The sequence below is a fragment of the Staurois parvus genome, unplaced genomic scaffold, assembly GCF_062004578.1.
Source record: "Staurois parvus isolate SC_StPar_1 unplaced genomic scaffold, SC_StPar_1.0 ptg000011l, whole genome shotgun sequence".
Taxonomy (NCBI): Eukaryota; Metazoa; Chordata; class Amphibia; order Anura; family Ranidae; genus Staurois; species Staurois parvus.
Window position 1 is genome coordinate 19,375,207 of NW_028317807.1, and position 15,433 is coordinate 19,390,639.

General features: G+C 44.0%; 1 protein-coding gene across 1 annotated transcript in view; it reads left to right on the forward strand.

Moving 5' to 3' along the window:
- Positions 1-15,433, forward strand: part of LOC149473823 (carboxypeptidase O-like) — a 72,810-nt gene that overhangs the window by 20,379 nt on the left and 36,998 nt on the right. The window contains exons 2-5 of the mRNA XM_089671553.1: positions 209-284; positions 687-811; positions 4,503-4,617; positions 14,192-14,293. Of these exons, the coding sequence (XP_089527679.1) occupies positions 209-284; positions 687-811; positions 4,503-4,617; positions 14,192-14,293 (418 nt within the window). The remainder of the gene's footprint in view (positions 1-208; positions 285-686; positions 812-4,502; positions 4,618-14,191; positions 14,294-15,433) is intronic.

Consider the following 15,433-nt stretch of genomic DNA (forward strand, 5'->3'; position numbering starts at 1 on the left):
GCCCTTGGGTGTAATACTAAGGACATGTCATTTAAGGCACCGTACTATACACAAAAAACTTTATTTATTCAAGTGGTGGTTAGTCTGTAATGGATGAACAGTTGCAAATAGCATCACTAATTTAACATCACAGATATGAAAACAGGATATATGAATCCTTGTCATTTCATGGCACTCAGGTTTCATGTTTTTCTTTTTATTTCGACAGAGACCAGGTCCTCAAAATCACCCCAAAGACGCCCACACAGAGTTTATATCTACAAAAACTAACAAGACAATGGAGGGTAAGAATAAACATTTAAAATGTTAAAGCAGGCAATGGGTTTCTTCATTTATACCAGGTGCGGTGTGATGTGTTATGAGATGTGAGATGTGTTAATGTGTACTGTATTAGTCAATATAGACTCAATGCTGGGACTGCACCAGACATTTTGAATCTCAGTTTGCAAAAGTTTCCTAAATCAGCTACAATGTGTAAATTGTGTATGAAAGGAAACATAGCATACTGAGGTAAATACGGAGGCTTTAAAAGCTTTAGTATGCTAGTCAGAATTCTGACTTGGAGCCAGAGACAGCCAGGCTATGAGCACTTTTAGAAAGAAGACAACAAAGGCAGCCTCTGAATTTCTCTTAATAGAAGTTCCCTTTAACAAGGTGTTTTTTTTGTTTTGTGCTTTTTTAACCAGCTGGACCTGTGGAAGCCAGACAGTGTAGAAGAAATTTATACAGGAAGAGAAATCCATGTGCGGGTCCCATCTACCTACATCCAGGACATGAAAGAAAACCTCAATCAGCAAAAAGTTCCATTTAAGTAAGTAGAATCATTAACAGGAAAATAAATTTTATATTAAATATGCTAGATATCTATAAACCTATAAATATACTGTATACTGGTTATCAATCATATTTCTTTACACATATAAATGAGTAATAACAAGTGAATAATTAATGTTGTTAAATCTTACAGATATAAATTGGAGTACTTAGTTTTTATTTAAAAAAAAATCTACCTGCCTTAAATTCAAGATATTTCAGCTTTCAGAACATCAGCATAATTAAAGTACAATTAAAGCTTCCTGTATCACAGTCTAAATAAGTGTCAAATCCAGTAGCTATGTAATGAACAAGCTCAAAATTAAGCAACAAACTTCCTTTACCTTCCCTGAGTGAACCAAGTCTTACTTGAAGTGTGTATCACATGCTCCCCTTTCCAGACACTGCAGCTCAAAGTGGGAGGGTTTCATCATCAGAGATAGTGTTGTTAATCTAAAAGTCAATTGCCATTTGCCAGGACTGGGTTTGGCCAGACACTAATTGACAAGCTTCAGGATTTTAAATCAAAAGTGAAATGGGGATAGCCACCCTACCAGCAACATTGTTCAGCCCACTACAGTGCAATCAAACACAAATTACACGAGAGTAGGGACTCTGTTGTAAATTTAGGAGCAGTGAAGCATCGTTACTCCCCCATCACAGTTAGCTGCATGGTGGACTTCCTTGGTAGGATCACAGGTATCTGTAGAACTTTACAGAGAGGAAAAAGAGAACTGTACATGTATAACCCTCATATTTTTTTTTTATGGGACACCGTAGTTCTAGTTTAAATAGTAGCAAATATTCACCTTTTGTGTAATTTGATGTATATTCAATTAGGGAAGGTTGACTGCATCTGATGGAGCAGTAATGGACTGTATTTACAGTTGTTGTACAGATGACAGGAGCAGTGGGTAAGCTGGGACCACCTTTTTGGTGTTTTTGTACCTACTGAATGAGTTCTAATATGATTAGACTGTCATGAGTCATGCTAGTCCATTAAATGTAGACATAGACTATATAGGTACAAGAGCTAAGCTCAGGTAAAGGCCATTATTTAACAATCTTCCGATCTTGGATCCTGTCACCGTGTCTTTGAAATCCTCTATTATCTGCTTGGAAAGCTGGGCAAATGGTGCACACAGCATGCTCATGGTAAGATACTCGTTTGCTTTTAGGCAACAGAAAAAAGCAGGCACTCCCAGCTTGTGCATATATTTATAACAAATTGGAAAATCACTGTGTGCTACAATGAACATTTATATTTGTTGGAAGTGCTCCTTATTTTCCCCAGGTAACACAACAAAAAGCAAGGGATGTTCCTCTCATGTATATCTCTCACAATGATAGGGACATGTATGGGCAACACCACAGGATATGTAGAATCACATTTCTAAATCTAGAGAGCCATTAGAAGTCCTAGTCATACTAGCCATTCTATCCATGTCAGAACCATTTGTTTGGATTAAAACCTCTACAAGAACAACTGAATACACATTAAAAACATATGTCTGGGAAATGCTTTATCTTTACAAGTACTTATAATGCCATTTATCCAGTCTTCTGTATTCAAGAACCCCTGCCAAACAGCATGACATTAATCTCTGTGCTGGCTGCTCTGCAGCTAATCAATATAGCCCAGTCCAGAACCCAGCACCAGCCTTTGACTGAACTATGAAGAGCAGCAACATATTAGGGTTGATTTTGCTAAAGGCAATTAGACTGCGCACTTTGTAAGTTGCTCCAGAGCTTAGTAAATGAGGTGAAGCTTCACAAAGTATATCCAATCACATGCAAGGAAAATATAAAAAAATACAGCCTTTTTGGCTGCATATGATTTTGTTGATGAAAGACAATAGCGTGTCCCCTTAATTGCTAAGCTATGGAGCAATTGCATTTGCAGAGTGCATAGTCTATTTGCCTCTATTAAAATGCTCCCCTATCTTGTAAGCATGTTGCAAAGCAATAGAACCTTAACTAGTCGTACTTCTTCCAGTTCCAGTGCAGTTGTGCAAACAGATTACAAAGGTTGATATTACGGCATGTTAAGTGGGGAACAAATACCTGGCAAGATTCAGTCCTTTAAACAAATGTATTGGAATAAATAAGTAGTAATATGCACTAATTTAAAAGTATAAAAAGCCCATCACACAGAAGCATAAATTACCCAACTTGTCTGGCCTGCACCATGGAGTCCTTTTAGCAGAGCATTATGTCCTCTGGGCTTGGCGTGGATGTCAATTCACCATGCAGTCTACTAGGTGGCAAGTGTCCTTGGCTCCTGACTCCTTCTGGTGCAGTACCCCAGGGTTTATTTCAGGGAGGAACTCTGGTTCATCAGCCCTGATATTGAGGCAGATTTAGAAATGGGAATTTAGTCGGGATTATGTTTTAGTGAATACATAACTGGATTAATGATAATGATTCGCTGCACTTAAAGCAGTAGTAAACTGCCCCCCCCCCAAAAAAAAAAGTAATGGGCCCCCTGCAGGTTTAGTTCATAATGTACTAGTATGCCCCACATACAAGTATACTATGACAGACTTACCTGTACAGAGAGCCCTCCCCGGCGCCGCCATCTTCACCCGATCTTCCTTCCAGGTTCGCGGGCTCCAGCACTATGAATGGCTGCGCTGTGCTGTCCCTTCAGAGTGCATGCGACAATGACATCACCGGCTGCATGCTCTGTAAATATATGCTAAATGGTGGAAGTTTAGGAGATATTCAATGTACCTACAGGTAAGCCTTATTATAGGCTTACCTGTAGGTACAACTTAAATGTGGACATTACTTCCACTTTAATAATGTGATACATGTAATATAATATGATCAAGTCCAGGAAACACATTCCTGCACTCTGCACTGAGGACCAGGCTACAAAACACCCCCCTCTTCTTTATAACATAGATGAGTCCTTGGAGATAGTTGGAAACCATCTAACTGGTAAGAGTACAGCAGAGGCAGAGACCCCGGGACATTTTCAGCTGGCAAGATTTCTAGAAGCTTAGATACATATTTTTTTCACCTGTAGAAAAAGATGAAATAAAATTAAATTGATTAATGATATATTTATCAGGCCAAAAGTAACCAAACAACAGAAGTGAATTGTTAGGGTTCGTATACCTTTTTATGGGAGTGGACACACACTGGCGTCACATGACTTCAGTTTAACCACTTTATCACATGTTCATTGCATTCTGTTGAACACAACTAAAATGAGTGGCAAATTAACTTACTGCTAACCAGGGGTGGACTGAAAACTCATGGGGCCCCCGGGCAATAGGGGATCATGGGGCCCCTGTGTCCTAGCCCACACTCAAACCACACCCAAAAAAGCCTGTGAAAGGTAACAAGGGCATCTCATGGGGCCCCCTACAGACCCTGGGCCCTCGGGCAGTGCCTGAAAGCCCAAATGGTCAGTCCGCCCCTGCTGCTAACTCATTTTAGTGGGGACAGATCCTTCACCAAGAGTGATGTCTAGCAAATGAAATCTGCCTTTGCTTGCTCTCGCCATGCTGAGCAAATGAAAAGATATATGCAATTTTCTTCCTTCATTACTCTATAGATCCAACAGAGAGCCTTTGCATTTACAACAGCAATAATGTGAAGCTCCTACCATGATCTCAAATGCAGCAAACCTGAATATATTGTATGCAAAATGTTAACTGTATGGGTTGATTTTCTTCCAGGATCATGATTGAAGATGTTCAGAAATTGATAGATAGCTCACATGCAAGTCGGAGCAGAACAAGGGCGGTGTCTCTGGAAAGCTATGACTATAATGTTTATCATCCAATGGATGAGGTAGGTCTGGAAATTCAACAAATAGAAAAAATGCCTGGGCACATTTCAGTTCTATCAGTAGTCCAGTTAATGCATTATATTCCAATCATATTCACCAAATTTCAAATGTAGATTTTTGATCCAATTTCTAGAGGCCACCTTGGGAAGCAAGTGATTAGAAAGGCTGGAAGATTGGAAAATCTTCAGTCAGTTTTGATGGGTTATAGAATATGTTTTGAATATTTGTTTTTAAGTCTTTTGCAGAGCAAAGCAAAATAAGTTAATTATTATATGAATTAGTTATCTACTAAAAATATGCTGGTTATCAATTAGATTTTCTAGTTATATGTTACATATATGCTAGTTATATTTAACATATTGTACATTTTCATATGTCTTAAGTGTCTAAATGAGCAATTACAAGTCAATGATTGATATCGTTAAATCATATAGCTATAAATTGACGTGTATTGCTGTTTTAAAACGTCTAGCTGTCGAGAGTGATGACGTAAAGAAAAAATCCAAGATATTTCAGCTTTAAAAATGTGCAGCATAATCATTATTTGTTGTATTACTCAATCTTTTATAGCATGCAGGAAAAAAACAACCCTATAAAGATTTTATGAAAACCATGGTCTAATCATTGTAATTCTAATAGTATTTTAGATCCAAATAAAAATGCAAGTATGTGTGCCAAGTCAAAAGAAAATATTACAAATACAAATTCTGATCAAGTTTCCATTTCATGGATGAGTTTATAGCTAGTTGTATAGATCTTTGATAGAATATACAGTTTTGTAACTTCCCATGTATTATGTACAACCAAAGGATGGAAAAACAGCGATTGCTAAAAACTCAAAGAGGCATGGGCCATGTTTAAAAAGGTATTGGTTGGGAATGACATTTGGGGATCTGAAGAGCTTCTTAGATCCTGTCAATATGGAAAACAACTGTATATGCATAGTGGTGTCAGTATAGCAGTTAAAGTATATGTAACTTTTTCAGGTTTGGATAAAGTAGGGAAGAGATAAATCACCTGTCCATCTATTGCTGTCTGTGTCCCTGCAGGAAAGGAGAGGAATGCGCCTGCTCGACAGCTGTCACCAGACACGTCTCCCTTAAAAGACATCCCCTCATTTCTTGTTTTGGTAACAACTGTACAATTTTGGAGTTCTTATCACTTTCTGTCTCTGTGACTATGATCATCAGTAATAAGAAAAAAAAGTGACAGTGGTTCCAATCCTTCAATACTCTACTCAAAACAAAAAAAGAAAAAATGTGGCTATATATACCTTTTAAGCTGCTCTTAAACAGGATTATATTTAGAGATGAGCGAATTATTCAAAAATTCGGTTCGGCTGATTCGCCGAATTCGCCGAATAAATTCGCTTCGAGCCGAATATATTCGCTGCAAATTTAACTTATAAAAAGGGTGTTTCTAGGCTTCAGAGAGCCTTTATATTAGTGCAGAACACTGTACCTTTAATTTAAATGCCCTTGGAGTCTGCTGGGGAAGAGAAATAATACTGTCAGTCAGTATGACATGCAGATGAGTGCCGTCGATCTTATAATCACCGCACACTTCACTCATTTGGGCAGTCACGGGGCCAAAACCAGAGTGTGGAGCCACAGTGTGGCGGTGGAGGCAGCAGCAATGGGAGGCCATACAGCACCCTATGACAAAATGGAACCCACCAGCAGTGTGAGGAGACCTGAAAGTGGCACATGGCAGAGTGTGGCGATGGAGACAGCAGCAATGGGAGGCCGTACAGGGACCCATGACACACTCTGGACCTGGCAGCAGCATGAGGAGGCGGTACAGGGGCCCATGACAGATTACGGGCCTGGCAGCAGCATGAGGAGTCGGTACGGGGGCCCATGGCAGATTACGGGCCTGGCAGCAGCATGAGGAGGCGGTACAGGGGCCCATGGCAGAGTGGCGGAGCGTAAGCAGCTAAAATTGAAGGCCATACAGAGGCCTATGTTAAAAAGTCCCCCCAGCAGCAGCGTGGGGAGATGACTATCAAGAGTCCAATGGCAGAGTGGCGGAGCAGAAGCAGCTTCAATTGAAGGCCATACACAGGCCTAGGTTTAAAAGTCCCTCACAGTGAATTCCAATAACGAACTCTACACCTCCGTGCAATCTACTTACGAGACCCTGGGCAGGTCTGGGTCCAATTTGTGGTAGAGACTGGTTTTGTTCAGCCATGCTTGAGCGAGTAATAACAGGTCTGTGCTGCCCTTTGGTGTCTGGCTTAATGCGCACAACACTAAACGTCCCAGCGTTTGTCAACGATTTGCCGTTAAGTGATGCAAACCCGCTGAACCACGTTCATGAGGAGCCGGTACAGGGGGCCATGAATCAGTATGGACCTGGCAGCAGCGTGAGCAGACGACAGAGACACATGGCGCAGGGTGGCGGTGGATGCAGCAGTATTCGGAAGCCAAACACAGGCCTTGGTTAAAAAGCGGAAGCCGTCAGCAGCGTGAGCAGACGACAGAGGCACATGGCGCAGGGTGGCGGTGGAGGCAGCAGCAATGGAAGGCCATACAGCACCCTATCACAAAATGGAACCCACCAACCCACCAACCAGTGTAAGGAGACCTGAAAGTGGCACATGGCAGAGTCTGGCGATGAAGTCAGCAGCAATGGGAGGCCGTACAGGGACCCATGACACACTCTGGACCTGGCAGCAGCAAGAGGAGGCGGTACAGGGGCCCATGGCAGAGTGGCGAAGCGTAAGCAGCTTAAATTGAAGGCCATACAGAGGCCTATGTTAAAAAGTCCCCCCAGCAGCAGTGTGGGGAGACGACTATCAAGAGTCCAATGGCAGAGTGGCGGAGCGGAAGCAGCTTCAATTGAAGGCCATACACAGGCCTAGGTTAAAAAGTCCCCCCAGCAGCAGTGTTTTTATAGTACTTTATTTTGGCCTCCCTCTCAGCAGGTGTGAAAAAGGCCACCATTTTTGAACGGTAGCGAGGGTCCAACAAGGTGGACAGCCAAAAGTCATCCCTCTGTCTGATGGTTATTATTCGGCTGTCGCTACACAAGCAACCGAGCATGCTATGGGCCATTTGTGCCAAGGAATGCGAGGGACTCCCTGCCTCCATCTCCACAGCATACTGCCACGGTGCTTCTGGGTCCTCTGTCTCCTCCTCCTCCTCTACCAGATGCTCCTGCTCCTCCACTCCTGTCCGCTGAGTGGAAAAACCACCCATTTCACTCAATAATTCCTGAGCACCAATGTCCTCCTCTACCTCCTCCTCTTCTTCCTGTCCTGCCCCCACAGGGGTCATGTGGCGTTGAGATCTGTGCACCACGTCTACCGCACCCTGACCAGCCATTGTTAACAGCATTTGTTCCAGGACGTGCAACAGAGGAATGACGTCGTTCATCCCATAGTCCTGCCGACTCACGAATAGCGTGGCCTCCTCAAAGGGCCTGAGCAAGCGGCAGGTGTCACGCATGAGCTGCCAATGACTGACATCTAAGTTACACAGGGGAGTACCTTTATCCGCTTGTAACATCAGGAAATCGGTGATGGCCTTTCGCTGTTCGTAAAGGCGGTCTAACATATGTAGAGTTGAATTCCACCTTGTTGCAACGTCGCAGATCAGGCGATGCTGTGGAATTCCGTTCTGCCGCTGCAGCTCAAGGAGGGTGTGCTTTGCGGTGTAGGAATGGCTGAAATGCATGCAAAGTTTACGTGACATTTTAAGGATGTCTTGCAGTGGGATGGTGGATTTTAGGAACCGCTTGACAACCAGATTGAACACGTGAGCCATGCATGGCGCATGGCACAACCTTCCTTGACGCAGAGCAGACACCATGTTCTTTCCGTTGTCGGTCAACATGGTTCCGATTTTCAGTTTGCGCGGAGACAGCCATCTGTCGATTTCTCTGTTCATTACACTCAGAAGTTCCTCCCCTGTGTGACTACGTTCGCCAAGGCATACCAGGTGCAGCACAGCGTGACACCGTTGCGCCCTGCACATGTGATATGCCGGTCGGGTAATGGGACTTGGCACGGGGGTGGCGGCTGAGGACACGGCGGAAGAAGAGGTGGTAGAGGCGGACATCTTTGCTGGACCAAGGACGTGCAAACGTGGAGGCAAAAGCGGCGTGACCTGTCCAAGTTGCTGGTGCGGCTGTGCCGGCACCACGTTCACCCAGTGGGCCGTAAATGACATGTACTGTCCCTGACCGTAGTTACAGCTCCACACGTCGGCGCTGCCGTGCACTTTGGCAGAGACCGACATGCTCGAAGACTGGCCCACCATCTCTTCTACATGTGAATGCAGGGCTGGCACTGCCTTTTTGGCGAAGAAATGCCGGCTTGGCACTCTCCACCGCGGCTCGGCACAAGCCATCATTTCTCGGAAAGGTGCTGAGTCCACCACTTGGAAAGGGAGGGACTGCAGCACCAGCAACTTGGACAGGAGGACGTTCAGCTTCTGCACCGTCGGGTGCGTGCTCGCAAACTGTTGTCTCTTGGAAACGGATTCCAAGAAAGACTGCTGACGGAATCCGTGAAGAGGAGTAGCAGGAGAAGGAGCATCTGAACGAGCGGAAGATGCCAACGAGCGACAACTCCCCTCAGCAGAGGTGTTGGAGCATTGACTGGCTGATAGAGGGCGATTGACGTCGGGTGACGGAGCAAGTAACGGAGCGGGTGATGGAGCGGGGGCTGGGGCAGGCAGAACCGCCGTATCTTTATCACGGTTTTCCCAGGCCACCGAATGGCGACGCTGCATATGCTGACGCAACGCTGTAGTCCCAACATTGGCCCCCTGGCCACGCTTGACTTTCTGGCCACATAGTCGACATACGGCTACGTTTACTTCCTCGGGCGGCTTGACGAAAAATTGCCACACCGCCGAGTAGGAAAGTTTGCCCCCGCTACTCCTCACTGGCTGACTGCTACTTCCTCCGTGCACACCGGCACCACTACTGGCCGTGGTGGTAGGCTGCAGTGGAGCTGGTGCTCTACTCCGTGGCCGTTTGCCTCCACTGACACTGCTGCGACCCTGCTGCCTCCTGGGCAACCCACCGACTGTTTTGCTCGCTGCCAAGCTGGCACCCTCTTCTCCTGATGATGCGGAAGCAATAGCCTGATGACGACGAGGCTGCCAAGTGCGATCAGCCTCATCATCATCAATTAGGGTCTCCGCGTCACTACTAGCCCCCTCGGCTGCGTGTGGGTCAGGAGACAGACTTGTCTCTAGACCGGCTACCGAGCCACTCTCCTCGCCAGTACTTCTTCGCCTGGCTGCTGAAGAGGCGGATGTCTCCCCCCGTTCCTGACCGCCCTCTGTTAGCTCTTCCTCACTGTACAGTGGGGCTGAGCCCACAGCATGCGATACTTCGCTTGGTGAGGGAACACCAAAGGACAGGGGCAGGTCGAGGACACGTGATTTCAGTGGGCTTGCTCCCGGGCCATGCCAACTAACGGTTGTGTCTGACGTACCCACCGACCGTTGGCTGTAGGTGTCAGAGGTGACCTGGGAAGAGGAAGACGACCGAGTCAACCAATCGATGACGGCAGGGTTGTCGGTGGAGACATGACCGCTGGATGACACCGGGAGCACTGGCCTCTGGCTGCGACTAGTGCTTCCTCGACCCCTTCCTCTGCTGCCACGTCTGCTCGCTCCTGAAACATTGCCTCTTCTGCCACTCCTCTGCGTGTTGTCTGACATACTCTTTAATTCAATAGGCACCCCAAAAATAAAACCGGATTTAACTCTTTGAACGTACAATAGTGGTTGTGAAGCAGAAAGTCAGTTTATTTAGCACAATCGGTCAATTGCAGCTTGCCGTTGGCTGTAAACTGTACGTTTATGTCACTGGAATGCACTAATCACCTAAAAAATATTACCGCCACCCGGCGTGTATATGGATTTAACTCTTTGAACGTACAATAGTGGTTGTGAAGCAGAAAGTCAGTTTATTGTACACAATCGGTCAATTGCAGCTTGCCGTTGGCTGTAAACTGTACGTTTATGTCACTGGAATGCAGTAATCACCCAAGAAATATTACCGCCAGCCGGCGTGTATATGGATTTAACTCTTTGAACGTACAATAGTGGTTGTGAAGCAGAAAGTCAGTTTATTTAGCACAATCGGTCAATTGCAGCTTGCCGTTGGCTGGAAACTGTACGTTTATGTCACTGGAATGCACTAATCACCCAAAAAATATTACCGCCACCCGGCGTGTAAATGAATCTAACTCTTTGAACGTACAATAGTGGTTGTGAAGCAGAAAGTCAGTTTATTTAGCACAATCGGTCAATTGCAGCTTGCCGTTGGCTGGAAACTGTACGTTTATGTCACTGGAATGCACTAATCACCCAAAAAATATTACCGCCACCCGGCGTGTATATGGATTTAACTCTTTGAACGTACAATAGTGGTTGTGAAGCAGAAAGTCAGTTTATTTAGCACAATCGGTCAATTGCAGCTTGCCGTTGGCTGGAAACTGTACGTTTATGTCACTGGAATGCACTAATCACCCAAAAAATATTACCGCCACCCGGCATGTAAATGGATCTAACTCTTTGAACGTACAATAGTGGTTGTGAAGCAGAAAGTCAGTTTATTGTACACAATCGGTCAATTGCAGCTTGCCGTTGGCTGGAAACTGTACGTTTATGTCACTGGAATGCACTAATCACCCAAAAAATATTACCGCCAGCCGGCGTGTAAATGGATTTAACTCTTTGAACGTACAATAGTGGTTGTGAAGCAGAAAGTCAGTTTATTTAGCACAATCGGTCAATTGCAGCTTGCCGTTGGCTGGAAACTGTACGTTTATGTCACTGGAATGCACTAATCACCCAAAAAATATTACCGCCACCCGGCGTGTAAATGGATTTAACTCTTTGAACGTACAATAGTGGTTGTGAAGCAGAAAGTCAGTTTATTTAGCACAATCGGTCAATTGCAGCTTGCCGTTGGCTGGAAACTGTACGTTTATGTCACTGGAATGCACTAATCACCCAAAAAATATTACCGCCACCCGGCGTGTAAATGGATCTAACTCTTTGAACGTACAATAGTGGTTGTGAAGCAGAAAGTCAGTTTATTTTGCACAATCGGCAAACTGCAGCACCAAATGTGCACGACAGCCACCAAAAAAAAAAGGGTGTATGTCACTTTAAATTGTCGATTCTTTGATAGCTGTGGCCCTAAGTAACGATTCTGTGTCCCTCAGTAACGATTCTGTGTCCCTGAGTAACGATTCTGTGTCCCTGAGTAACAATTCTGTGTCCCTAAAGTCTCTGTGGCCCTAACTCTGTCCCTTAATACACACAGGTCTGTCTCTCTTGAATGACCGGAGGCTAATGGAGAATTCTAAGATGGCCGCGATTTATAGCTCCACCATTACACAGTGCTGGCTGGCTGCTGATTGGCTAATGCGATCACATGTCATGAATGCATTATGGGTCAGCGCGCCTTGTCTGCGCGCCTTCCCAGAGATCCCCGCCCCATCTTCTCTGTCCATTTTCTCCGTGGCCACACATGTCGCCGCCATTTTTAGGAAAATTCAATTCGTGCATCCGAAGTTTGCTAATCTTCGGATTCGTCGCGAATATAATTTTTCCAAATCTTCGGAACGAATTCCACTTCGTCATGTTCGATTCGCTCATCTCTAATTATATTCTACCTATTAATGGACCATGGGTGGAAGCTTGAAAGGCCTGCCACCAATCTTAAAGCTGAACTCCAGGAAAAAAAACAGTAATGAATTGCATCTAATGATCTGTGTCTTGGTGATGAATGCTGCTACGATAGGTAAAATCTCAAAATTCCATTCATTTTGACACCACTTTAAGCCCCAGAAACGACACTCCCAACTCTAGTACACTGCATACAGCAGGGGCGGACTGACCATTTGGAAACTCAGGCACTGCCCGAGGGCCCGGGGTTAGAAGGGGGCCCCATGAGATGCTGCTGGTACCTTTTTCATAGGCATTTTTTAGTTTGGGTAAGGACACAGGGGCCCCATGATCCCCTATTGCCTGGGGGCCCCATGAGTTGTCAGTCCACCCCTGGCATACAGTGAAGGCTACATGGGTCACTTGCACTCCATCTACTCCATTCATAAAACATCTTGTATTCTTCTCACAAAATACAATGTGTTATGGAATTAGAGGAGGTGGATATTGGGACATTTATCCACCTTTCATCCAATCACAGAACACCTTATAGTCAGTCAAAACATTACAAGATGTTTTATGAATTGAAGAGGTGGAATGCAAGTGACCCACACAACTTTCATTACATGCATTGTATTAGACCAGGGAGTGTAATTTTCAGAGCTTGAGGTTCTGCACTTACGGTGGTTTCTGAATTAATGAAAGTTACAGTTTTTTAACTCATCAGCATCCGCCAATCGAAACATGAAAAGAGGTCATTCGTTTTTACATAGTAAATATTGTTTTTTTTTTCTCAGAGTTCAGCTTTAAGTGTTCTTTTGATCTCCTTTAACAATACAAATTCACTTTAAGAGTTACATGTCCTTAAGCACAAATTAGAATAATTTTAATCATACACCTAACTGCCTAAATGATCATATATCCAAAATGAAAGTGTTACTAAACCCAGGACCTTGCATTCACTATATCTGGTCTGCCACTGTACGGAGAACATGGAAATGCAATTATTTTAGTAAATATAAACTGCTAAATATCTTTTCTCATCAGCAGTTAAGCAGACTTGCGACTTCAGCAGAGCACTGGTTAAAGCTTGTAGGAGGAGTTTTCTTTCTGCTCTAGCAGGATGTAAAACCTCTGACTCTCTGTCTGGACAGTGCTGATTGGCCCTGTGCTGATCCCATGCATCCTCCCAAGAAAAAAAAAAACCTCTCTAGCAATACACACCAAACTGAGCATGTGCATGTGACTACGGGTTCAGTCTGTATCAGGTGGTCATTTCAACAAGAGAAGGGGCAGAGAAGGAAGGATCAAGCAGCCTTTTTACACAATGCAGAGGATTAACCCTTAGGTTCCACAGTGAGTATAGCAAGCATGCATTACTGCATATACAGACTGATTTTACTGTTGTGGGTTTAGTAACACTTTAAAGTATATGTGAACCCACATCTTGTAAAAACAGCCTATACTGTTTACAATAGAAATAAAAAAAAACATTTGTGTATATAAAAAAAAAACATTATAAATTCCTTTTTCCCCGTTTTATAAGTGATCACATACTGTACCCTCTGTTTCCAGCAACAAACCAATCTTTCCAGCAGAAGTCTGATCATTGGAGAACAGGCTTAGTTTCCAGCACAGCTAGAGAACTGACCACGCTGTGGAACACCAGGAATTTCACACAAAGGAAGCAATACAAGAGAACAGGATACTTTTTCATAAGTGCATGGTACAGCAGACACATATCATGTACAGTACATGTGATAAGAACCCTAGCAGTTCACAAATGCACTTCCATATCCATGTAGTAGCATGAGGTTTGCTGATGACAAAAGGCAGATCTATAAATAAGCCATCCTAGAATAAGCTGTTCTTTTGTTGGCAATACAAGGTACCACAATTCTGCATTGCAACAAATAATATTGTGTATATCATTTAACAGGTGAATGAGTGGATGGAACAGATTAAAGATAAGCACGGAGATGTAGTGACAAAACACCTTCTTGGAAATACCTATGAAGAACGATCAATCCACCTTTTAAAAGTAAGTCAGAAACTCTGGTCTTGAGCAATGCAGCCTGGTCTAGGACTTGCTCCAGCCTTTTATTGGACAGTAGCATAATGACGAGTTCATCCTTCTGCTATCCTTTCCTGTATGAAACTTTAGTGTTTGCACACATTCTAGCCAAAATCTTTGTTTAAGATTTGGACGGAGCATGGACATGTTAGAACATCTAAAAGTGTAAAAAAGCAAGCGCTGACCTGTCAGCAGCTGTGCACTCAAGGTAACCAACAAAACCTCAATGAAATCAGCAAATAATAGTGCAGCGCTAAAATGATGATTCAAATAATAACCACAGGTGAAATAAATAAGCAATAAATATGAGCATACTATGAGTATTAATAAATATAGATATAAGAACATATAATGAGTATCAATCCTGAACAATAAAATATCAAAGGGCAAAATAATTTGTGATGGTGACTAAATAGTGCCTATAAAGTCCTCAGAGCTTCAAACGGTGCCAGTCCTGGTATTAGTGGAAGAAATGCGCACTCACCGGACGCGCAATAAGAATGCGCGTTTTGATATATTATCCTGATGTCATCAAGGTAATCATCTGGACCAGTAGGCAGAAACAAGGGCTCCCTCTCAGGGTGGATGGATCCTGGGACTTTAGATGTTGATGTTCCAGGGATGTCCAGAGATCCCCTTAAGGGATATGTGGGTGCAGCTCACAAGGGTTAACAGGAGGCTCCCTCTCTGGAGGCAATGGGCTGGTGCTGGGCGTCTAAAGGATTAAATGCTCCCCACAGGGGTCAAAACAGAAGAATGCCCATAGTGAAGTTGAATAAAACATTTATTAGTAGAACAACAAGGATGCATCCAGAAGTAAACATAAAATTCAATAGGACTAACCGTCCCTGAATAGAGATGGCCGCCGGAGCTCCACGATGCTCCGACGGCGTGACGTCACAGCGTGAGTAGGCTCCTCCTTACACATTACGTGCGCACACACATCATCAGAGGAAGAAACCATGACATTGACAAAAATAAAGAAAAAGCTGTTTAAATTGCCAACAATTGAAAGCTTTAGTCACTTTACTTCTGCCACTTTCAGCCACTTTCCGTCATCTATATCAAACCCTTATCCTGGATAAGGATATAGTATAGATTTTAAAT